Source organism: Thalassophryne amazonica, chromosome 17, assembly GCF_902500255.1.
Source record: "Thalassophryne amazonica chromosome 17, fThaAma1.1, whole genome shotgun sequence".
NCBI lineage: Eukaryota > Metazoa > Chordata > Actinopteri > Batrachoidiformes > Batrachoididae > Thalassophryne > Thalassophryne amazonica.
In genome coordinates, this window is record NC_047119.1 from 27,367,743 (window position 1) to 27,393,899 (window position 26,157).

Genomic DNA, 26,157 nt, shown 5'->3' on the forward strand with positions numbered 1-26,157 from the left:
TTGTCTTGATTCATATTCACATCTCATAATTACTTTTGTTGTTTTTATTTTTCTTAATTTCTGCAGTCATCTTGAGTCCATATGGTCTAAGTGGCACTCTAACGGGTCAGGCATATAAGATGATTGACCCGGCGGCACGGAAGCTGATGGAGGAATGGAGCTACTTTTACCCCATGGTACTTCAACAAAAAGAAGGAAGTGGCGAAAAGGACAAAGAAGACACAGGCCAGGCTTACGATTGCAACTGTCCAATGGCAGTAGAAGTCATCGTAGGTATGGAAATGTTTGCATATAAAACAGTGGAAAAGTGGGACTTGAATTGCTTGAAGTTTTAGGCACTTTGGAATCTAGGTAAAAAAAAAAAGTAGTGTTTGCTAATCAGCAATTAAATTAACATATCCATGTACACCATTGTGTCTGTGAGATAGATAGAGAGGTAGATGGTTTTGGAATATGAGATTTCATCAAGAATATTTGAGTTATCGCTGTTGGACTGATTCACTAATTTGCCAACCGCAAATCTGTGATTAGAAGTGCACATGTTGAATAAGGTCATAACGACACTGAAGTAAGTCCCTTCATCTCTCCCTTGTTTTCACTTGGGGTCGCCACAGCAAATCTGAGGTGGATCTGCATGTGAAATTGGCACAGCTTTTACGCCGGATGCCTTTCCTGACGCAACTCCACAATTGCATGGAGAAATGTGGCAGGGGTGGGGTTTGAACCAGCAACCTTCCGCACTGAAACCAAGTGTTCTAACCACTTGGTCACCACCCCTACGTTTTAGTGTCTTAACGACATTAAAACTGATAAACAAAAGATAATTTTCTTTGGCAGAACCAAAAAGTAAGGGGTAAAGGGGCTTTCACAGTGGCGTATTCGTAGAGCTGCTGATTACAGCGTATCATCTACGCTGTAATCAGCAGCTCTCCACCCACTTCACGAGGAGTTTTTTCTCAATACGTAGCAGTATGTTGAGGGCTACACGCGTAGGATGAAAGAAATTAAACCTGTTTAATTTTCTTCGGCGTACAGCACAGCATGGAGCCTTCACGCGAGTACACACAGCGCCGTGCTACTGTCCGCTATTGTGAGCCCGCCCACGCTTCAGCACGGTACTGTGCACCACTTCACATCTCCCTGTTCTTCTGGAGCTATATAGATACAGATACTGCAAGATCGTTGCTTCACTTTATCATACTGGACTAATTATATAACTGTTTCACTGTGTCGCATCGTTTCATAAAAGTGCGCTCCCTCTCTCTCTCTCTCTCAGACTCCTTATAATAAAATAAAACCGCTCTCTCTCTCTCTCTCTCTCTCTCTCTCTCTCTCTCTCTCTCTCTCTCTCTCTCTCTCTCTCAGATTCCTTATAATAAAATAAAACCGCTCTCTCACGCGCACACGCTCTCCCTCCCTCTCTCTCTCTCTCTCTCTCTCTCTCTCTCTCTGTGTGTGTCTAATCGGAGCTGTGACTCTTTAAAATAAACGCGCACTCGCTGCATGTCGGTGCACTCATCAAACGCCCTGATCGATCAGTCTGATCAAAGCTGAAAAGAGCTCTGACTCTAAAATAAACTCGCACTCGCTGCATAAAAAAAAATAATAATAATGATAAATGACTGTTACTGAGCCGCACCACACCATGCAGTAAAGATCAGAGCGCACCCACAGAGGCAGAAAATAGCACTGAAACTGGTGCGGCATGACACACGCAACTGTGTGCGCATATTAAAACGCGAACACACGCAGCTGCAAGTATGAACGAACACTGTTAAAGGCTGAGTACGCACGTATTTCGGGCATATTTAAATGAAACACAACGCTGCAATGAGCAGCTCTACGAATACGCCACTGTGAAAGCCCCTTAAGGGCCCATTCACACATAGTGCGAATTTGTTTGAATTGCGCATTAAGTGCACATGAATCTGATCTGTCATTCTGGACATCCCAGCTGGACAGTACTGTGTTTGGATGGACATGGACTAACAACTGACCACTGTGACGCATGTGTGTCTTTGCTGTTTGCAAGTGTGCGCGTGCAGGGTGCGCACATGGACAGGCTGCCCCCAGGTTGAAACGGACCATCAGATCATAAAACGCAGCAGGCGATCTGACTGTCACGGCACCAACGTGAGCTCTGTTCCACATGATGCGGTGTCCTGCGGCACACCTTCCACAAGACACGCCTCGGCCAGCAGGTCATGCGCCAGCAGATGTGGACATGAATGAGACCAGCGAGCTGCTTCTCATTCATGTAATTTCATGACTGTACATCAGTGACCATGGGTCATCTACAGAGGAACAGACAGATCATATTTGTATTGCCCGCTTGATGGGAGGGATTTAATACAATGCGATGGTTTTATATGGTCGTTTTTATTTTTTTTATATACGTCCATGTGCTTCCTGATATGAGGCAGTGTTCAGCACCTTTTACAGGACAGCGATGTAAAGTTTCTGGGTGCAATTAGAGCTTTTGGAAAGCACGGGTTCAAATCCTGTGGGTGACATGTATTTTTTGGGGGGAAAAGCTGCTGTGTTTCCACGTGTATGGTACTGTTGCAGCATGTATTTTTTTATTTGTCATTTAGCTGCACGATGTGTAACGACATCGTACAGCTGGTGGCACTGTGTTCCCGAACCGTCGCACCAGCATCCTACACGCCTGCCCGTCAGCGCAATGTTTTGTTGTGCGCACATACCAGCTGCTCCAACGGGTGTCGCCCTGGAGTTGTACATATTCGCAGTATGTGTGAAGGGGCCTTAAATGAAGGGTATCTGAGGGCTGATGCAAATCCTGTGCATTCTGCAGACTGGAATACTTTGTATCCGTATCTGATATCATGTTACCAATCATTCACAAATATTTTGCTGATCAATATAAATTTTGGTCATATATCATGCCTTATTGGTTGCAAAGGTACAGCATGCTCTCAAAACATGAGCTGTCTCGAGATTTTTGGACAAGTATGATTCCCACCAAGTTTGGCAAAACTCAGTGTAGCTGTTTCTTAGTTATCTTGTTCACAGACAGACATACACAGGACTGATTACAGTTACCCGCTTCACCTTTTTACATGCACAGGATTAAAAAAAGTGTCAACTTGTCATTCTTATTGGATTCACAAGAAATCACTTTGTCCTCAGTAATGTCTAAATCAACCAATATAACCATCTCAGCTGCTCTCCGGAGGTTCCTCACAGTGTAAATATGAAGTGTCTGTCTACCATATATTGTTAATGAGGGATTGTGTTTGCAGGAATACATCCACACAGACCAACAGATAAATGCAAACATGATGATACACATAGTGTTGTGATGTAAACTGCCAGCTGCAGAATTTTTTTTTTACTTACACATTTCTGAGGTGTCACTTCATAGCATGCACTGCATATTATACACTGTCATTAAACTACAATACATAAAAAAGCATGTTGGCAGTCTTTTCAGCGTGAGACCAGGCGTAAAAACACATTACAGTACAATTATGTTTACAAGAAAAGCAAACCGTGAGGAAGCAACAACACACTGATTACGCTCAGTCTCCACTCTCAACTCGCAGGCGCTTTTGACCAGGCTGCCATTGAAGTGTGTTTTGGCTGCATTAATCTGCATGGTCTTTTAGGGGGAATGAATGTAAGAGAGCGGTGGAAGTAAAATGAAAGAGAAGCCAAGCTGATGCCCACAAAGTTACAGTTACAGCTTCATCTATTCAGTCAGCTCACCCAGGCTTCAGTTTGATACATGACCAAATCAAAGCTGCCATTGATATATGCAGCTTCTCTACATAAACAGGCAAAAAAGAAAAGATCTGCTGCCTGAAATGATACCAACAAAATAATGTAAATAGATTTGTAGAGATGGATGCATTGGATATTTATCAGTTTTTGTTCTATTGTCTGGATTGTCTGAAGTACTTTGCAAAGGTTTAATTCACATTAGAATGTCTGTTAAGTTTTTTCTTCTTTAACAGTGCATCAGCAGCAAATATTTTAAATGTTCAAACATTCTTGTTCCAGCAAAATTAAATGTATAACTCATCAATCATGTTACAAAATCCAGTTTTAAAATAATAATAATAATATTTGTTGCAGCACAGATATTTGCCAATGAATGCATCGTAATAAAATGATTATAAAAATCTAATTAAATACAGTGTAGTGTTCTGTGCACTGCTAGCAGCATACGGGAAAAATGTAGGTGAGTGGGTTAATCATCCCAGTCAGCTTGTGCAGACAGTAACTCAAAAACAAGAACTCAACAAATTAAAAACAACACATAATGATGAATGGATTAGTTTGTGGTGAGCTTTGATGCAACAGATCACTCCTAAAAGTGTCTCTCTCTCTTCTTTTTTCTTAAGTGGCTCTTTTTTTTTTTTTTGGCCAATGTATTGACCTATAGATAACACTGTCACCTGTGCAATGCTTAGGCGGCGCTGGATCGGTTATGGAAATTAGACGAAGAAGAAGAAACTTTATTTATATAGCACCTTTCACAGATAAAAATCACAAAGTGCTTCGCGAAAGGTAAACAAAATACGCAACCATGTTAAAAAGCAGTATTTAAGAGAATAATCAACTAAAAGCTTGACTAAACTAAAATGTCTTCAGCTGCCTTTTAAAAGAACCCATAGAGACGGTCACACAAAGGGACAGATGGAAATTACTGAACTAATTCTATTTGGCTTTTCCCTTTTTTGCTTGGGGTTGTCACAGTGGATCAGATCTGGATCTGCATGTTGATTTGGCACGTGTTTTATGCCAGATGCCCTTCCTGATGCACTTCCAGATGTACGTACGTAGAATGGCCACAGGTGGTCTTGAACTGGGCACCTTCTGTTTTGGAAGGAAGTGTACTACCCTCTTATATCACTGCGCTGCCCATAAACAATCCTTAAATAACAACGACAAAAAAAATAAGAAAAGGTTGCATGATTTATGGGAAAGCTACAGTCAGCGCGGGGTCTGTACGTGCATTAGCTCATACATTGCTTGTTTTTAAGATTTGATTTTCCACTCCATGAAGCTCTGACTGTAAATGCAGAAGGTATAAGTTGCACCATGTCCAAGTTCACAGTCACATCCACAGGAACCTGTGGTGATGACATGGTCATTGTCCCAAACCACCAGGACATTCCTGATTCTGCATTTTTATAATTCTGTTAACATGACTGGATGCCATTCTTTTTCTGTGTACTGATGATTTCTTTTTTTTTTGTCTTGCTAGGCGGCGTGAGGATGACGTACCCAGCTGCTTTTGTGCTGATTGCCCAGGGAGACCTACCAGTGGAACAACCTCCTCCTGTTCCGGCAGTTTACAGTCTCTCTAGAGAGGCAAACCACTGCAGTGTGCCGCTCACGCCCCCGACGTCTCCAGAGCAGCCATGCTCAGGTAGCAAACAGACCACAGTACATGTGTACACAGCCGTACACGTGTACATACAGTGGTTACCCAATGGACCTGACACACTTCAGCAGCATTACTAAATGTGTGGATCAGTCAGAGATACTAAACTGAGTTTAGTCAAGAACACACAAAAGAACAGCAAAAGGGATTGTGCTCTATGTCCGGAGAGATACAGAAAATCACTCCTGGCACGTCCTGGCACTGAAATCAAGAAGTCAAGATTTACGTGCCAAGACTTAAGTGATTTCACCTTCAAGCTGGTGCTTGTCTGGATTTTAAGATGAAGTATGAGAATAATAAAAAATGTGTTCATATAGTAGATACTTTCAGTCAGAAAATTTCAAAGTGCTCTCCAGAGTAAAATTCACAAGAAGCCAGTGAAGGGAAGTCAGAACAGGTGTGATAAGATCAAATTTCCAGGTTGTAGTCAAAACTCTAGCAGCCGTATCATTTTAAGACATCTCAGATTCTTACATGGTAAACAAGAAAATAAAACATTACTAACATTAATCCTGGAAGACACAAATGCATGAATAACAAAAAAACCCACCAATAAATGTTTTAAATTTTTTGCACCACTTTTCATCTTTTCAGCGGACAGTGGCTTTGTGACCTCTGTCTCAAGTGTCCCCACACCAGACAGCAGCATGGGGGTTACCAACATCAGTCCAAAGCATTCTGGGAAGAAGCTGACGTGCCAGGTGGTCCATCAGGCGTGGAGGGAGTGCTATCTCAACCAACCTCAACACGTGTATGTTACTTTAAATTGATCCCATTCCCTCTGTTTGGAATAGTTGATGTTGAAGGGATGTGGCTGAACTGGCGTCTTAATGGAATCTGTTTGTTCCCTGTAGAATTAATCAGTGCAATGACATGATGACAAATCAGGAGGTGCCAAATGGAGTGACCACGTGGGACTTCAACGATGCGGGAGCAAGGGCATCCTGCAGCTGTTCCAGGTAAAAAGAGACATACTGGCTGACACGACATTCTAACTAAACATAGGATGAAAGTTTTTGAAATGAGCAATTCTGTGGTAACAGAATTACAGACAAAGCAAATTTTTAATGGCTGGCTAAAATACGGCTAGATTTTGCTTCATGGTAATTCCGTTATCATAGAATTATCCAAATGCTTAAAGTAAAGAATGGAAAAAATGAATTTAACTGTCACTGGGAATGCTAGTGTCATATCAAAGACACACATTAGGAATTATTCATTACTGAATAGTTTGCTTCTTGTGTAAACATTAACAAAGATCAAACACTAAACATGCAGTATTCTAATTGAGATGATGCTAAATTACCACCAAAAACAAAACAGATCTTAAGAGGATTTTAAGTGTTTCTATCTTACTGAAACCTGCCTGATTTTCTTGCAGGTTGAAACAACAGAAGACGAATCTGACCCCCACATCCACTGCCAACCCGCAGACTAATGCCAGCTCTGCACAGTCCTCTGGTCCGTCCTTATATATGCCACCTCAGCCCAAACATAAGACCAGCGACAAGACTGAGAAGGCTGAGAAACAGTCCAAGAGGCCAGCCATGACCCCTTTTCATCACCGTGTATCTGTTACACAGGACACTCAACTTGAACAGGACTCACCGGGAGGGCCCCAACTTGGGGGTCTGGTACCGATTGACCAACCCTTGGAGCCTCTGACCACACTGCCAAGCTGCAAGTATCCTAAGCCTCTGTCTGATGGCAGGAAAGCCCACGAGTCTCTTCAGCATTCACCAGTGTCGCCACTTCCTCCCACACTAAGCCCACATCCCCGTGTCCAGGACCCAGAGGTCCTTGATGGCCCCGTGGACATTACTGTGTGTCCAGATGGGACGTCTGGGTTAGGGGTGATTACCAGCGAAACGGCTGTTTATACAGCTCTGCTGAAGCCAAGGGAAAATGGAGCTGCCTGGTGGAGAGGCTTCAGGATTCCCAGGGCTAAGACTGACATCAGACCTCCGGAAATCCCCTCTGACAAATTTGAAGAAATGAAGAGCGAGACAGCCACTGAGGGGACGCCACTAAAAAGGTCAGGCAGAGATCCAGTAACAGTGTTTCTCAAAATATGTGTGGGTAGGAAAAGCAACAGGTGGCTCAAAATAATGGGAGATTGCACGACATTTTGAAATCTGTAGACAGCAAAGTATCAAGAAAGAAACGTGTGAGGGACTGATTGATTTTACTTGTCTCCTCCAGACTGTACACACAGACGCAGAAGAGATTTAAACTCTCAGAGGAGAGGGTGAGAGACCACATCCACACCTTGGGTCTGTTCCAGCAGCCAGTTGTGGAGGCGCTTCGGGAGCCTGGGGATGATCCCTACGACTTCAAAGAAGGAGACATCGAGTACACTTTCTCTTCGCTGAAGAGGCTAAAAGGCCAAGTGCGAGAATCCAGCAAGAGAGCTAAGGTAGTGCTCAGCATTCAGTTGAATAAATTTAACATTAGAAAAGCTCAGAAAAATTACACAATACACAGTACTGTGCAAAGGTTTTAGGAAGCCTAGAATATTCTAGACTAAAATAGCCTAACATGTTCGATGAAAAGAAAATTACATTTGTTGTTTTCAAACATTCAGATAAAAATCAAATATTTCTATTTTATTAAAAGAAATGATCTGATTTGAATAATTCCAGCTTGGTTTCTTTGTAGCATGTCCAGTACATAACACAGACATTTGTCTTGGTCATTACAAACTTTAGCAGACCATGTGCAAGAAATTGCATAGTTTTGAAGTCGAAAAGTGTTTACATATTTTACTTTTTTAGCATCTTTTCAATATTTGTTGATACATTTTGCACAGAAATGCTTTTGCACAGTACCGTTTATGTAAACAAACACTTGAAATATACAGTACCAGTAGTAAACATTTGTTGCTGCTGTATAATTTGAACAACCAAATATTCTGTGGACCAACAAGATGCTTTTGCAGTCTCACGGTTTATTTTAGGCACAAAATGCCTGTGGAGCCAACAGTTTTGTTCATATTGTCTGTTTAAAAACAGGACTCTTCACTTTTCTGGCAAGCGACTGAAATTAAACTTTTTTCTTTCACTCTTAATTGTGTGTCAGGGAGAAGATATCACCACCAATAGCACGCTGCCTGATGGAAAAGACGCAATGTCTATTTTTAACTCCGCTCCGAAGTCTGGTGGGGCACAGACACCTCCTTCAACACCATATTCACATTTTGTAACAAATAGGGATGGGTATTGATACGATTTTAACTATCGATACCATTATCGATTCTGCTTTTCGATCAGATTCCATATAGATTCCCTTATCGATATCTCTTGTAAATTTTCTGTGTACTAAAAGTAGGCTTTACAGGTTTTCTATGTCAACAACATTTTATTGAGTCTTAATGTAAATAAATATGAAATTGGTCACTGGATATTTAAACTCTGCACATAATAAACTCTACATGGTGGATCCTTGATCTCTGAACATAAATAGAAATAAAATCTGTAGTTTTTTTTAAAAAGCATTTCCTTTCAGACATTATTGGCATGAATGTGTTTCCATACATCTGAGCTGAGCTCAGCTGGCTATGCTGCACATCAGGATGTAATTTATAATGAATGCTGGACATCTCTTTTTGGGAGGAAAAAAACGTTTTAGTCGATTGTAGTTTATTGTCTGTATTGCAACGTTTGGAAAGAGGTGTCATTTTATTTAAGGTGGCAATTCGTTTTGAAGTTATTAATTCCGAGTGGACTCTGTCACGCTCGCTGCGGACTCTGTCTCGCTGTGCGGCAGTGAGCCTTGCAGCATTTGGAGCTGTGCCAACGGAACGGAGAACGATTCTCGTTTCTTGACCTACAACAAGACAAGAGTCCCAGTTAGTGACTTTAATCCACACAAAAGTGACTCATGATTAACATATATTAATGGCTTTAAGATGGGTTAAGAAGCAGACTTTCCGCTTCTGAAGAGCAGCGAATCAAAGCACCCACGAGCCAGTGGATCGAAGCATTGCTTCATTAGCTCACGCTTCAAAGCGGTGTCACGTTGCAGAAGCGGTTGATTACAGAGCCACTGCAAGGTCTGCAATCAATGTAGAGAAATGATCATTTTCCCGACAAACACCCTCAAAACAAGGGCCGCTCTGAAGGACCAATAAGGGAATCATTAAGCAAAAAGACTATTGATGTTGGTAGATGGAATCATTTCTTAATGATACCCGAAAAGAACCAGTTCTCGATACCCATCCCTAGTAACAAATGCAGTTAATCTTAATTATATAAATGTGTTTACACGGAGGTTTATTTTAAAGACTTTGCCATAATGTTATTGGTTGTCTGCCGTTCTAGAAGATTCGAGTCAGGATGAAGGTGCTACCAAAACCAATCCTTCTCTGACCAGAGAAAAAGACCTTGTGGTCAACATTTCTGATCTAGACAACATATTTGATGAAGATGAGGAGGAGTTAGGGGTGAGGCATCATGCTGTATGTCTTTTATTCTTTTCTTGAGAAGGTATAACTTGCTCAGTTATACTGAAGCGCTAATCTTATGTGTTTATTTCTTTTAGACCGTCTACCCCAACCAGCACTCTACCAAGGTACCATCTTCTACAGAAGATCGCCCTCATGGGAAAGAAGGGAGAGTTGCAGTACCTTATCCATCAAGTGAGTTGATTGTTCAGTATGTTGGCTGTAAAATCTTCATTAACTTATTCCACCTCTACAAACTACATTTTCTATTTCTTTTCTACATCTGTTTCTCTCTCCTTTCAGCAGTAGCAGACCTCCAGCGGATGTTCCCCACCCCGCCTTCTCTCGAGCAGCATCCAGCCTCCTCTCCCATCATGACGTATCGTGACATACCAAGCCAAGAGCCCCCTGCCCCCAGCGGACCAGCTGACCACCTGGCACCTTTAGCTTCCAGCCAACTCACTGAATACAGGATGGAGATGGAGGAGGGAGGCATCGCCAGTCCCAGGCCAGAGGATATTAAGGTATGGAGGTTTTTATTGTACTATTATCAACAAACTAAATCTGCTCTTCAGAGTTAGTACACATTGTGGAGTGGCTCCCGTGAGAAGAATACAGTTGTGTGTTTAGCTCTGTATATCAGGTATTTAAGTGCAAGCTGAATTGGACTGGTGAATTATGTCAGTGCATGAACTTGTTGACTGGCAAAAGGCCAGCCTACAGTTGGTCATGTTCACACACGATGTAGGAATGGCTTCACTGATACCTCTAGCTAGATAATTAGCTGTCTCTGTGCCTTGAGTCAGACATCTGTACTGACTGCCGGCTCTGTGAGCTGGGATATGCTAATTATAGTCATCTACACTGAGCTGCCACAATTAGGTGCATCTGCTTCTTAACACAAATGCTCAGCTTCTCAGATTCATGCAAATATATACAGAGATTACGCACAACATTATTAGTTTGACACAGCCATTGTAGTGTGGTGTACTGTACTCATCTATTGGCCTTCTATCACAAGGGGGCGCCCCCCCCTTCTGTCCTTTTTTTTTTTCTTTCGCCCTTCTGCACATATAGTAATAGTAAATGCCACACTGGCAGAACCATTTATATACATAAATACACATATGTATATGCAATTTGTTCTTGCAAGACGACATGCCGTGCATGAGTGAACGTGGTGTGCGTGTCTGACCCCCATCCGCCATTCCCGATCAGCCTACACCATCCTACTTAAAGCCAACAGACAAGGGCCGACCACCAAAACAACATGACAACAGACAAGAACGAAAGACAACGGTGAAGTGATGAAAAGCGAGACACCAAGGGGACGGGACCCCAGAACAAACAACCACACATGTACAAGCAGTGACAGCAACAGTGTGCTGTCTAGTTAGTGAGCATCCATACCCTAATCAACATCAGACCAGAGTCTTGATCCCCTTGAGAACACCCAAAACCGAATTGTGGTGACGGCCACAAACACATAACCATCCACACACAGAGACCCAGATCACAGCTAATGGCCCAGTCACACAGCACACGACGATTCCTGAACGAAGGGAAAAAGTAAAAAAAGTCACAATTCATTGAGAAAAGGTGGACGAAAGAGCTTTATCACAGAATAGCCTGCAAAGCAAGAGCGCAAAAGGGACGAAAGAGGAACTTAACAAAACCGAAGCTAACGATCTCAGCGCTTTAAATGAAATGCGCCTGGAGCCACAGCTGGAGCAGTGTGTGTCTGCATCTCTGATTTCCAGGACTCGGTGCTGGGACGCAGCTCATAGCCCCTGAGTCCTGGAGAAACTGCAAACAGAAGCTGTGGGGATCTGTGTGCACATCGGTGGGACCACCTGCTCCGGTTACTCATCCAGAACAAAAGAGGGATCATCTCCTTCATCATCAGAACCCACACTGACAACACGCTGCGCGCTGCATCTTACTCCAATTTAAAAAACAAAACAAAAAAAAAAACACCTCTGGTATGCCGTGGTCACTGCTGCATCACTGTATTACGTTACTAAGCCATATATATTGATTTATAACAGACTGTCAAAACAGGGAATAAATATAAGTGTAAAGATGATTGAACATATCAGAGCAGTAAATTGATCAGTGCATGTGAACGCGCATTGACTCATGCGGTTATTTCCACCAGCTGTAGCTGATCCACAACATGAATTCTGCCTTCCAGAACAGCTCTTTATATGATCATTTGAATTATCTACCTGTTGCCACATGTACATAAGGGCTGGATTGTCATTACGACACTCATATTGTTATATTTAATAAAAAAAATAATAAGAGCACCCAGGAGCTGCTGCTGCCGCCACTGATGCTGTGTTCAAGTGCCGTTGGAAATTACACAACTTTTTTGTTGTTTCAAATTCAGCAGTTGGTTGGTAATTAATTCTATCCACACAAAAGATTAATTCTGGCCTATGTAATGTGCCTGAGCCCATTGAAGCTGAACCCCCCCCCACCCAGATAAAAAAAAATCCAAGCAAACAGGCTGAGTTTGCCCTCTAATTTCCGATGGTATATGAACGCAGCAGCAGCCTCAGTGCTCACAAACCGGCTTCTCCACTGTGTGAAAACATTCAGCCGGTCAAACGAAGTCAAACTAAACAATAACGTTACAAAAACTAAACAAACGAATAAAAAATGTCAAGAATGACAGCAAAACGAAACACGGTCGAATTGAGGTTTTCGTTGCCCTTCGATCAAATTTTTCAATAGTTTAAAAATCCTGATGAAGCGCCAGCTGCAGGAATGAAACTGCGCGAAGGTTAAACGATGCCAACGAAAGTCAATGAAAGTCCAGATTTCTTGTTTCGTTAGGGCTTCATTGCCCTTTGTTAAATGCGTGTGACTGGGCCATAAATATCCGATCATGACTGGCTGGTGTGTTGGGCCAAGACAAAAGTACAGAACCCTATCATATGACGTGGACCACTCCGCCATGTCACAAGCCATGTGGCCGGGCGCATGCAACAGATCGAAATGGGTCTAGGATGCAGGGCCCCAGGAGAAACAAGGAGAAAGGGGACAGTAGAAGGGCGTAGGGGCCATTAAGGGCACCCACGAGAGCCACGGGGGCAGCCTGACGAACAACCAGGGGAAAGGCCCAGGCAGCGCCAAAACGCACCCCCACACCACTCTTCCCCCCACGGAGGCACAGGAAGCAACCCCACACACCAGGGGAAGCACACAGGGTGCTGGAGTAGGCCCACAAAAGGGGGCGCCTCAGAACCACACCACCCGGGTCACAGCCACCAAAGGGAGGAGCGAGCAGCGGTGGGGGCGAGAAGCCAAGGAGGCAGCACGACCAAACCCAAAGCCTGGGCAGGCACCACCGAGCCCAACATGGGCTGGATCCGGCCCCCAGACAATGGGCGGGACCAAAACCCCCGAGCCAGGAAGCACATGAGACTCCCCCAACACCTGAAACTCCCCCAACACAGCCAGCAGGACCCCCCCCCCCAAGACTCCCCCAACTCCTCATCCAAGCGAGAGCAGGACAACACCCCACCCCACGGAGATCATGGCCCCCATCCCTCCAGCAGCCGGCCACCCCCCAGTGTCATCACACGCGCCCCACCGCACCCCGCGCACTCCCCCATGGACCGTGGCCCTGCTGTCCTTTAAAATGGCAGTGTTACCAGGGTCTTCCAGTGCATCCAGAAAGTATTCACAGCGCTTCTTTTTTCCGCATTTTGTTATGTTAAAGCCTTGTTCCAAAATGCAGTGAATTCATTTCTCCCTCAAAATTCTACTCATAACACCCCATAATGACAACATGAAAAAAGTTTTTTTTTTTTTTTAATTTTTGCAAATTTATTAAAAGTAAAAAAACTAAGAAATCACATGTACATAACTATTCACACCTTTTGCTCAGTAGTTTGTTGATGCACCTTTGGCAGCAATTACAGCCTCAAGTCTTGAATATGATGCCACAAGCTTGGTGCACCTGTCTTTGGGTAGTTTTGCCCAATCCTCTTTGCAGTATCACTCAAGCTCCATCAGGTTGGATGGGGAGTGTTGGTGCACAGCCATTTTGAGATTTCTATAGAGATGTTCAGTCGGATTCAGGTCTTGGCTCTGGCTGGGCCACTCAAGGGCATTCACAGAGTTGACCTGAAGCCACTAATTGGAGAATGTTTGAAAGCCTCCCATAATCCTCCATTGTTCCCTGCCTGGCTATATCTTCTACCCTGGAATAGCCGGCATACATTTTTTTTGTTTAGGCCGTGACATACTGAGGCTGGATTGTAAGTGTTGTTTATCCCCCTTAAGTGGCACAGCTTAGGTCAAGATTGTCTCTTGGCTGAGGGACTACAGTTCTTGTTCAGTTACTCTGTGTGATATTATACTCAATTGCTCTTCGTAAATCAAACATCTTTTCTCTGTCTCCAGCCACAGATTGGCTCCTCCATGTTTGCACCACTGTCTTGTCTACCCAGCCAGACCCTACCACCACTCAAGATTCCAGAACAATGCTACTATCGTCCATCCTGGGCTCTCTTGCCCAAAATGGAACATTTCTCTACCGTCTTACACCCACAGAATGGGACTTTTATCAAAGATGGGTACATGTGAGTGCTTAATTGTGACTCTATTGTGATTCAGTGTGCTTGTAAGTAATAATAGCAGGATGAGAAGACATTGCTGTAATGAATGCATTTTAGTTTTCAGTCTGTTTCAGAGTCAAACTTATTTATACTTCTACTTATGAAACTTATCCAATATCTTTTCCAGGAATGTTCCCAGTGTTAACACCCTCACGGACCAGGATTATGGCCAAATGAGTGCCACCACTGCCTCCATGAGCACCACTGTTGGCATCCTCCCTTCTCCTGCCACTCCTCGCTTCTCCGTGCCCACTCCACGTACCCCTCGTACACCAAGGGGCATTAACACAGCAAGTTCTGGGCAGGGTTCAGTGAAGCAGGATGGCACTGAACTTAGCTCGCCAGTCTCAACCCCCTCCACCAGCCTACCTCTTAGCTCTGTAGAACCCCTAGCCCGGCCAGGACCCTCACTGCCTGAGGCCCACAGCTTGTACACTGTCCTTCTACTTTCAGACTCCGTCCTGAACATCTTTAAGGATCGCAACTTTGACAGCTGCTGTATCTGTGCCTGCAATATGAATGTCAAAGGAGCAGATGTGGGGGTTTATATCCCTGATTCCACCTGTGAAGATCAGTATCGTTGCATGTGTGGCTTCAGCGCCATTGTGAACAGGCGGTTGGCTCATGGCACAGGTCTCTTCCTGGAGGATGAGCTAGATATTTACGGTCGGGCTTCTGAGGTGGGCCGAGCAGCAGAACGGAGGCTGGCTCTTTGCCGACGGGACCCATCAATGGGAGATCCAAGGGCCAAACGACAGCAGGATGCAGCCTCTCCATCCCCACCAGTCATGAGCCTTCTCCAAGAACAGTGCTCCCAGCCAGTCTCCTCCTTGGCGTCACTGCATCTCCCCATTAGCTGTTCCTGCCATGGCCGCAAGGGGGCACTACTCCAAAGCTGGATGTCTGAAAAGCAGTGGGCAGACGGGAGTGATGCCTGTGTGGAGTGTTACAATGCTTTGGAACAGGGGCTGCAGTATGTGGATAACCCCACAGGAGGGAAAGTAGACCCAGCTATTGTGAGAAGTACAGCTTTGCACTCCTGGCCTCAAGCTAATGGTAAGAAGCAATTTGGCTGCTAAATAAAAGATGACCTAAGATAGACAGGCTATGAAAATCAGTCACACCAAGTCTTGTAAATTAAAAGGCAGAGAATTGTTATGGAACAACAGGCAACTTTTCCACTGCTTCTTGTTCAATAAAGAAGCTTGATGTTATCCTAATGAGGTGCATGCTATAATGAGGCACAGTTAATGTCTGTGTGCTGTTATCATGTCTCTGATTGGCTTCACTATCCTAACAATATATTACAGACTAATAATGTGTGATCAAGTGGCAGAAATAGAAAGTGAACATGGAGAGCTGTTTATGTGAATGTGCGGATTCAGCTACAAGCTGGAGGAAATTCTCTGCATTCTCTGAGTGGCAACTGTGAATGGCAATAAAATGAATAAGGGAATAAAATTAATTATAGAAATAGAGAAATGGGGATGGTTGTATTACTGTTCTCTTGCTGAAAAGGCAGACTGAAGAGTGAAGAGTGCTTCCTGGCACTTTGTGGCATCACAAGTAAAGTCAAAAGTCTGCTGCACTCTGTAATTTGTTTAAAAGGGTAGATGATCGAATTGCGTCAAACCAAGTGAGATCAGCTGCATCAAACAGCCTCAATCAATGAATCAACATATAAGCATATGCTTAAATTGCATAGTAATTAATCATCTGGTTTTGTGTGTTTCCTGGGACCAAACTCAGTGGATCAGATCAGTTTCTGGGGTTTGAATTAAGTGATCAAAGAAAAGAGCTCCTCCAGCTTCAGGATAATGCAGAATGTGTGATGACATTGTTTGGTGTCTTGCATTATATTGGTCATAATGTTAGTCGTCTTCTTTGTTAATTTCCACAGTGGTGGACATGAGCATGTTATCCTCCCAGGATATGGTTCGCGTGCTGTTGTCCCTGCAGCCATTCCTGCAAGATGCCATCCAGAAAAAGAGAACAGGACGGACCTGGGAGAATATCCAGCATGTTCAGGGTCCTCTCACTTGGCAGCAGTTCCATAAGATGGCTGGAAGAGGCTCCTATGGTAAGATACCACTCAAAAAAAAAAAAATTGCTATTGGCTAACTGCTGTTATTTTTGTTTTATCTCACCTGTAATGTCATAAATGGTACTCGTTGGGAGATGTTATTTATAGCCTGCAGCCAATGTAAAATTGTTACTGGTTTAAGGCTCAGAGGAGTCGCCGGAGCCTTTGCCCATTCCAACGGTGCTACTGGGCTATGACCGAGAGCGGGACTTTTTGGCGTTGTCCCCTTTGGCATTACCTTTCTGGGAGAAGTTGTTGCTGGAGCCATATGGGGGCCAGAGGGATGCGACCTATTTGGTGCTGTGTCCCAACAGCCCTTCTCTATTAGCTGCTGCCAGGACGTTCTTCCAGGACCTGAGTGCTGTTTATGAGGTACAAGAATTTAGTCAAAACCATAACAGAATTTTGCACATATTTTAACTCCAAATCAACTGATACTGATTAAACTTCCAATGTGACAGTAAAAATACATTGTGTAAGAATACTGATTTGGGATAGTAACTCCTTGAATATGTAGATAATTATTTTGGTGTTTTCTCTCTTTTTTGTACCAAGAAAGTACACCTTTGTGTTGAATTGGAAATACTTGCAATTTAGTGGTTCACTTGTGTTTATGTTTTGCTCAGTGGCCCATTCTTTTGAAAGTTAGTGGATAAATATACGGGGGATGATCCACATTAGGAAGAGCGAAATTTCAATAACTGCCAGCAACCACATGCGAAACAAGTCCAGATTTGAGCAAGTTTTTTGGGGGGGAGGGGAGGGCGACAGTGGAACCATCTGTGTTCCACTCTACCATGTAGCTGACTGATGATACAGCAGACAAAAGTTGCACAATGCAGTTTCTCCAGTCACAGCAACAGATTCTTGTAACTCCTTCAGATTTGCCGTTGGTGACTTGGTGGTTTCCTGCTCCTTCTTTATCATCATTCAGTTTTTGAGGACTGCCGATTTGAGAATGATTTACCCTAGAATACCATGCTATTTCTATTTTTAATGATTGATGTAAATTGTAAATTAACATATAGTCAGTGCCTTCAAAATATTCATGGTGTCCATCCTTTGAATTATCCAACAAAACCTAATGTAAAATTAATTATTTAGTTGTGTGATAATAAAGGGAGCCTATACAGTACATATGCATAGCATTATTTTGGCTTTTCTATGTGTTTTATTAAATGTATATGATGCTGTATAGATTTGCTTTCGCTGTCACTTTAAAGAACATCATTTCAGGAATTTTATTGAAGGGAAACTTGAGTTATGTTTTTTTAATTTGGTTTAATTTAAGAAAATGCGTGTAAAAGCCCAAGGGTTCCCAAATATTTGCATTCCAATATATCAGCAGTAATACTGTGTTTGTACTTGGGGAATGACCACTAGTCCTGACTTTGTTTCTAGACGTGCCGTCTGGGAAAGCATCGTCCTCTAGCAAAGGTGTCCAGAGACGGCCTCATGCGTGTAGGGGAAGGAGTGGAATCAGACAGGCTGGAAGAGCTGGAGGTGGACCAGTGGGTGTCTGGACCCTGGGCGGGACAGCAGCACACCGACAACCTCAGCAAACTCAAACTCTACGCTTACACCTGCAAGCAGCAGTTAGGTGAGAATAATAATAATAAAAACCCAACTAAACACTGCCATGATACAAGAAAAGTGTGCTCACTTCCTTTAGGGCCCCTTCCCACATAGTACAAATGTGGCTGAATTGTGCACAAAGCAGGAATCATATGAAGTACATGTAAAATCGGAGCTGCCTCCAAGGCCTCAAACACCTGTTGCTAAAACTATTTGCACACAGCAGCAGCTGAAAGACAGAATGTGTGCTGTGAGAGCCCAATCGGTCTCTGTTGTGGAGAGTGAACATCTAACATGAACATCTAACACCACTTGCTTGGCACTTAGAAAATGTGTGGGCATTCGTGCTGTTAGCACGAAAATAGTCAGCAGACGATCACTTTCAAGCTGGCTGTGACATTTGTCTAATTGCCCCCACGAGTGTGGCGTTGCAAAAACAGCAACAGCACATGTGGCGTGCCAGAGTGCCGGCTCACCCCGCAACACATGTGTCCTGTGTGTGAATTGCGCATGTGTTGCACCCCCAGATGGGGGGAATAACTAAATAGCAGTAAAAATAAATAAAAAGAAATGATCACATAAAGCAGAAACAGAGTGACATGTTGGTGTTTGCGCTGAACTGACAGGGGGCGTTGCCACCAACAGCCACAGCTGTTGAAATCTCTGGTTCTGGACGTCATGGTTGGGGAACACGTACCATGTTTGGACGGATATGAACTTACAACTGTCCACTGTGACGCGTGTGTCTGCTTGCTGTCCTCACATGAACATACATAAAACCATATATCACTGTTGTGACGGGCTGCAGCGAGCGAGTGCACAGCGTGCACATTGACAGGCTGCCCCAGGTGAAACGGAACGTCAGATCATAACAAGCAGCGGATGATCTGAATGTCACATCACCCACGTGAGCTCTGTTCCACATGATGCGGTGTCTGTCCTGCGGCGCTCTGTCCACAGGACACGAGTGTTGGGCTGGACACACGTCGGGCCGGACACGTGCGAGGGGCTGGCTTTACACGCCAGGCCAGTAGATGTGGACAGTGGTAAAGTTTCTGGCTGGCAATCAGATTTTGTAAATTGCAGGTTCGAATCTCGTGGATGGCGTATTTTTTTTTCACAGCAGCTACGCAAAGTGGTTACACATGCTCCAGCTGATCGCACTGTGTTCCCGCTGCGATGTTTTTGTGCTCATGCACAAAAACATCGCAGCGTTCACGCCTGCCCGACCATGTGTCCCTCCCGATGTCGGCTCTGTTTTCGTGGTTCGCTCATACGAGCTGTTTCATTGTGATTTGCCCTGATTTGTATGAGCTGTTTCGCCATGATTTGCCCTGATTTGTACTTATTCGTATTATGTGTGAAGGGGCCCTTAGTGATGTTTATTCGTGTTCTTTATATACCGCACATATTATTATGGAAGCGCATCACAAGCTTTTTATCTCTCTGGCAGGACCCCAGTTGGCAGCTCTGCCTTTAGATGGCAGTCTTCTGCTGCCTCCCAAAGCGCAGCCACCCTTAAACGCCTCGTCCTCTGCTCAAGCTGCCTCTTCTGGCCAGCCGCAGACTTCAGCCAACTGGACCCAAGATGGAGAGCAAGCAGCCGGAACTCAGAGTTCAGGAAATGCCCCCACCCCCAGCGGAGCGACATCAGGCCAGACTGCAGAGACCAACCACGGAGGAAGCAGCGATTCCAAAGGACCTTCTAATGCCACACCACCAGCCAACACACCAGCAGAAACCTCTGAACTGTAAGTGTAATAATGTGGTGAAACTAGTTAACACCAGCCCAGATCAAATTCTGTTCCATTTAAAAATATAACTTTAACCATCTACTGACTTTGTATTGCTCTAATTCTATCTGTAATCTGCTGTCTTGGTATTTTTCAGCACTTCTGAGCAGTCTAGAATTGGCGTCCCCACAGTGGCCGAATCAGTGGACAGCCACACTAACCCACCAGCTATTGTTATTTACATAATCGATGCATTTCTCTGCTCAAGTGGTGCAAGAAATGAAGGGATGGAGGAAGAAGAGGTTGAGGAGGTAGAAGCGGGCAGAATTTGGCTACTTGGGCTTCTGCGCTGCTACACAGAGATGCTGCAGATGCTACCTGAGACTATGCGAACTGCGCTGGTGCTACAGGTAAAGGAGAGGAGTGTTTGAGGATTATTGAACAGTACGGTGGCTGAGAGGGACCAGAAGACATCCAAATTAAGACAGCCTCAGCAAAAGCAAAACACTGTTACAAATACAAAAAAAATAAAATAAACATCCTGCATGGATTCAACAACAGGTAGATGCATCATAAAATGTCTTGGCAAAGAGAGAACACAGCCTACAGCACGAGTACTAATTTAAATTGATAACTTTTCTGCTGCAAATTAAGACAACACACCCAAACACAACACAACACAAACAGATGTTTCTGTCTGGAGCACCCTGACTGACTTCTGTTCTTCAGTGCATTGCAAAAAAATAAATACCATAACATACCATCCATCCATCCATTTTCTTCCGCTTTATCCGAAGTCGGGTCGCGGGGGCAGCAGCTCAAGCAAAGCCGCCCAGACCTCCCGATCCACACACACCTCCCCCAGCTCCTCCGGGGGAACCCCAAGGCGTTCCCAAGCCAGCCAAGAGACGTAGTCCTTCCAGCGTGTCCTGGATCTTCCCCGGGGCCTCCTCCCGATGGGACGTGCCCGGAACACCTCTCCAGCGAGGCGTCCAGGGGACATCCGGAAAAGATGCCCGAGCCACCTCAACTGGCTCCTTTCGATGTGGAGGAGCAGCGACTCAACTCCGAGCTCCTCCCGAGTGACCGAGCTTCTCACCCTATCTGTAAGGGAGTGCCCAGCCACCCTGTGGAGGAAACTCATCTCGGCCGCTCGTACTCGCAATCTCGTTCTTTCGGTCATGAGCCAAATCTCATGACCATAGGTGAGGATCGGAACGTAGATCGATCGGTAAATTGAAAGCCCTGCCCCCCTACTCAGCTCTCTCTTCACCATGACGGTCCGATACAGCGATCGCATCACTGCAGATGCTGCACCGAGCCGTCTATCGATCTCATGCTCCATCTGTCCCTCACTCGTGAACAAGACCCCAAGATACTTAAACTCCTCCACTTGAGGCAAGGACACTCCACCGACCTGAAGAGGGCAAAGCACCTTTTTCCGGTCGAGAACCTTGGATTTGGAGGTGCTGATTTTCATCCCGGACGCTTCACACTCGGCTGCAAACTGCCCCAGTGCACGCTGAAGGTCCTGATTTGACGAAGCCAACAGAACCACATCGTCTGCAAACAGCAGAGACGAGATTCTGTGGTTCCCAAACCAGACCCCCTCTACACCCTGGCTGTGCCTAGAAATTCTGTCCATAAAGATAATGAACAGAACCGGTGACAAAGGGCAGCCCTGGCGGAGGCCAACGTGCACTGGAAACAGGTTTGACTTACTACCGGCAATGCGACCCAAGCTCCTGCTGTGGTCATACAGGGACCGGATAGCCCTTAGCAAAGGACCCTGGACCCCGTACTCCCGGAGCACCCCCCTCAGGGTGCGCCGAGGGACACGGTCAAACGCCTTCTCCAGACCCACAAAGCACATGTGGACTGGTTGGGCAAACTCCCATGAACCCTCGAGCACCCGATGGAGTGTGTAGAGCTGGTCCAATGTGCCGCGACCAGGACGAAAACCACACTGCTCCTCCTGAATACGAGGTTCGACCATCCAGTACTCTGGAATTCCCGGGGAGGCTGAGGAGTGTGATCCCCCTATAGTTGGAACACACCCTCCGGTCCCCCTTCTTAAACAGAGGGACCACCACCCCGGTCTGCCAATCCAGAGGCACTGTCCCCGATCGCCACGTGATGATGTTGTCATACCATAACATACCAACTTTACTTATAAAGCACCTTAAAACAGCCAGCGCTGACACAAAGTGTTATACACTACAAACATAATACAAATTAAAACACAATACCATAAAAAAAGAATCACAAAATAAAACTAAGATGCAATTTTAAAAATGATCAAACTAAGCCTCGTTGGTGTTGAAAGCCACATAAGGCTGAAAAAGTCCAGAGGTACGATGGGGCTAAACCATGGAGGGACATAAAACATACATAAGAATTTTAAAATGAACCCTAAAATGTACCAGCATCCAGTGAAGTGCAGCCAGGACAGGAGTCATATGCTCCCTCCTCCTGTCAAAAGCCGCCACATCATTCTGGACCAACTGCAGACAGGAGAGAAGTGACTGATTTACTCCCACATAGAGCGAATTGCAGTAATCCACACGAGATGACACAAAAGCAAAAAATAAATAAATAGAATGTGAATATATAGCCAGCATAAGAATAAAGCCATGAATAAAGTAAATAAATAAACAAGATACAGAGTGGAGCACTGTGATGCACTGAGCAGTCTGTCAGTTAAAGTCCTCTGGGCAGAAACCACTCTTTGTGTTGGAGTCGTACTTCTATTATGTTGTGAAGCTTTGCAAAGTGCTTCTGTTTAGCTGCATTGTGTGAATTTGCAGCAGACATGTTATTAAATCAAACTGTTCCATGTGCTCCAGGTTATATCTGTGTTGTCTGTGATTGCAAGCATTTTCCCAATGTGCACAACATTTTTGATGCTACTACGAGGTCTGTCAATAAAGTATCGTACCTTTTATTTTTTTCAAAAACTATATGGATTTCATTCATATGTTTTTACGTCAGACATGCTTGAACCCTCGTGCGCATGCATGAGTTTTTCCACGCCTGTCGGTGACGTCATTCGCCTGTGAGCACGCCTTGGGAAGGAGTGGTCCCGCCCCCTCGTCGGATTTTCATTGTTTGGAAATGGTGGAATGAAAAGGACTTTTTTTCCATCAGAATTTTTTCAGAAGCTGTTAGAGACTGGCACCTGGAAACCATTAGAAAAATTTATCTGGCTTTCGGTGAAAATTTTACGGGCTTCACAGAGAATAAGGACTTTTACTACAGCTTTCAGGACTGCTTTAAGGACGGTCAGTGCGCCGCGCTCCGAGCTGCGACGACGCGGCACAAACCACTGGATCATTTCTAAACGGATGGCTCTGTGGATACGAGGCCGTTGTATGCTCTTTCTCTGGTTATCACAAGAGCTGGACATCAGCCATTTTCCGGCAGATTTCACTTTTAACAAGAGATTTTGTCATGGAAAACCGCAAGGCGGCTTCGCGCGTCACGACCGATTCGCTGATGAAGCGAGACAAAGGAACACCTCCGTTTCGGAGTGTTAGAGGACAAGTTGGGACATGTCTATCTCGGCTTTCAGTGCTTACCAGTCGAGTGAGTATAAGAGAAATTGTGGAGAGCTGGACATGTCCCAACTTGTCCTCTAACACTCCGAAACGGAGGTGTTCCTTTGTACACAGATAATTAGACTATGTATTCTGGTGGAACAAACTATAATAGTTTTTATTTGATATTTGGAGCCCCATCAGCCTGTTCTTTGAAATAATGTTTGGAATCTTGCACAGCTCTTATCTTTGCTCTCCATGTTGTGTCTTTGTCTGTTGCAGGTGCTTCCGTGCCAGTACCTTCTGCAGCCAGCCAGCGGGGAGAGCCATCTGTACCTGCAGCACCTGCGCTCACTGGCCTTCTCCTGTTACTCCCAGTGCCGACGTCTGCTCCCTCAGCAGACACGCATCAAGTCTCTTACTGGCTTTGGACCAGTGTCCACAGTTAGTTCTGCACTAAAGAGTCCAGAGGTAGATACAAAAAGCGAAGATTGATGATGCTTAAAGCTTCTTTACATATACAGAGTTCATCTTTATCACAGTAAATCATCAGTTGTTGTTTTTTATAACAAAGTCGATTTACGCAAACTTCTTTCTTGGGATCTTAATATTGTCCTCCAGCTTCCCAGTCCACTTCATCTGTATTCACCCCCGTTTGTCCTTGGTCCAACCCGTCCAAAACAGCCAGAACCTGGAGAGATCTGGGCAGAGCTCCCTCCAAAATACAACGTTCTGTTTGTAGGATACTGTTTATCTCATGACCAGCGCTGGCTCCTCATGTCCTGCACTGACCAGCAGGGGGAGCTATTGGAAACCTGCATTATCAACATTGATGTTCCCAACAGGTATGGAACACTGTATATTTTAGAACTGCTCACTATTATGCATTTTGATCATCTGAGAGTGCTGTTACACAGTTGCATCAAACTACACCAAATTCTTAAAGCTGGGAGGGAAAAAAAAATCCCTAGAGCATACCACGTCCTTTCAGATTTTCTGTTGCCATGCTGGAGCCAGAAGGAAATGTGGAAAGTGTCAACTGATAATATATTTTCTGAGAACTTCACTGTGGAAAGGTGTTGCTGTTGCAGTGCTTTTCTTCACTTTAGCATGTCAACAGGGCTTCTTGTTAAAGTTTTCTTTAAATCAGACACAGTAAATATAGCACTGTCAACAGCTTTCGGAATTGAAGTTACTGAAGTTACAAACATTGCATGATCTAAATGCACACCACCTCACTGGTCGCTCACTGTACAACAATAAATAAATAAATCTTATGTTGGCAGGTCTGATATGTAATCATAATCACTGTCATATTTGCAGTTATTTGTAGTCATTTTTAATAATTTGTTGTATTTACATTTGAAGGGATGAACCATCAGTTCAAAAGGTTCATACATACTATATGTACATATTTTTGTATTTATCATAGAGCACGACGTCCCAAAGTGTCAGCCAGGAAAATGGGACTCCAGAAGATGTGGGAGTGGTGTATTGGCATCATCCAAATGACCTCACTGCCATGGAGGATTGTGATTGGTCGATTAGGCAGACTGGGGCATGGCGAGCTAAAAGGTGAGAAACAAAATCCAGCTTGATGAATACGCTCGGAAACAAAGTTAAATGACTCACTGACGGTGGAAACACACAGCTCTCTCTCTCTCTCTCTCTCTCTCTCTCTCTGAAAGATGTGATTGCACTTTACTGTTTATGTTAAATAGTACATAGAAAATAAAACATTAAGTCTGTTCTTAATTTCATTCTTTTTCTCCAAAAGGCCTGATAAGCAGGACCCTAAGAGTGGTGCTTTTTATAGATAGTAGCAGTAATAATATTTGTATACATGTACATGGAAAAATGTTTAATTTGCACAAAGTTTTACACAGATCTTCATTTAAAGTGGAAAAAAAAAAGGACTGTAGAAATTGTCACTAAAATGCTCCCTGAGTTTCATCTTGTTCTCTTTCACTTACATTGCTCACTCTCTCCATTTGTGTTGACCAGACTGGAGCTCACTGCTCGGGGAACATTCCCTCCATTCTATCGGACGCCAGTTGAGGGATGCATGTCGTATGTGCGGGATCTCATCTGCAGAGTCCCCCACAATCCTCAGTGCCTGCCTGGTAGCCACAGAGCCACAGGGGTCCTTTGTGATCATGCCTGGTTAGTAGCCTCACAAAATATACAATGCTAAATGTGATTATTTACATTTTGTTAAAAACCTAAATATAGCCTGCAGTAGTTTGAGTTATTGACTTGTTTTTTAAGACCCTGTCTCACTACAGTTGGGTCTCAGTGGGTTGTTGCACACAAGTTGACAACTTAGTGGAAACGTTGGTTACTGCAAGAATCAGCAGTTGTTTAGTTTTGGTGGTAGGCCCTTATTCATGATTTATTCATGATTTAATTACTCTGTTTAAGGTGGAGTTGCATGAGGAAGGGCATCCAACATAAAACATGCCAATTCACCTTGGAGATCCACCTTGGATCTGCTGTGACCCTGAATGAAAACAAGGGACAGGTTTAAGGAACTTGCTTTTTTAATGGTTCAGTAAATGTTGTCTTTGGAGTGTTTCTCTTTTATAGGTTTAGTTTTAATTAAGTTTAATTTCTGCATTGTCCACAACAACCTATTATTCTGTTGTTGTTCTTGTAGACTTTGTCGCATTATTAAAATCTGTTTGGACATGCAATTTGTTAGTTCAACTAATTGCTCCTACAAACTAAGACTGTTTTTTCTAAAGT

General features: G+C 44.1%; 1 protein-coding gene across 6 annotated transcripts in view; it reads left to right on the forward strand.

Moving 5' to 3' along the window:
• Positions 1 to 26,157, forward strand: part of LOC117528866 (mediator of RNA polymerase II transcription subunit 13-like) — a 219,085-nt gene that overhangs the window by 177,528 nt on the left and 15,400 nt on the right. The window contains exons 6-26 of one of the 6 annotated variants that reach the window (XM_034191442.1): positions 67 to 273; positions 5,234 to 5,398; positions 6,008 to 6,164; positions 6,268 to 6,372; positions 6,795 to 7,448; positions 7,616 to 7,829; positions 8,492 to 8,570; positions 9,733 to 9,869; positions 9,953 to 10,049; positions 10,158 to 10,378; positions 14,271 to 14,449; positions 14,613 to 15,541; positions 16,386 to 16,565; positions 16,711 to 16,940; positions 17,970 to 18,168; positions 19,597 to 19,894; positions 20,034 to 20,290; positions 23,699 to 23,883; positions 24,034 to 24,257; positions 24,845 to 24,987; positions 25,417 to 25,575. In XM_034191442.1, the coding sequence (XP_034047333.1) occupies positions 67 to 273; positions 5,234 to 5,398; positions 6,008 to 6,164; positions 6,268 to 6,372; positions 6,795 to 7,448; positions 7,616 to 7,829; positions 8,492 to 8,570; positions 9,733 to 9,869; positions 9,953 to 10,049; positions 10,158 to 10,378; positions 14,271 to 14,449; positions 14,613 to 15,541; positions 16,386 to 16,565; positions 16,711 to 16,940; positions 17,970 to 18,168; positions 19,597 to 19,894; positions 20,034 to 20,290; positions 23,699 to 23,883; positions 24,034 to 24,257; positions 24,845 to 24,987; positions 25,417 to 25,575 (5,019 nt within the window). Of the gene's footprint in view, positions 1 to 66; positions 274 to 5,233; positions 5,399 to 6,007; positions 6,165 to 6,267; positions 6,373 to 6,794; positions 7,449 to 7,615; positions 7,830 to 8,491; positions 8,571 to 9,732; positions 9,870 to 9,952; positions 10,050 to 10,157; positions 10,379 to 14,270; positions 14,450 to 14,612; positions 15,542 to 16,385; positions 16,566 to 16,710; positions 16,941 to 17,969; positions 18,169 to 19,596; positions 19,895 to 20,033; positions 20,291 to 23,694; positions 23,884 to 24,033; positions 24,258 to 24,844; positions 24,988 to 25,416; positions 25,576 to 26,157 lie in introns of all 6 variants that reach the window. The other 5 variants (XM_034191444.1, XM_034191443.1, XM_034191445.1 and 2 more) reach the window with 5 other exon arrangements.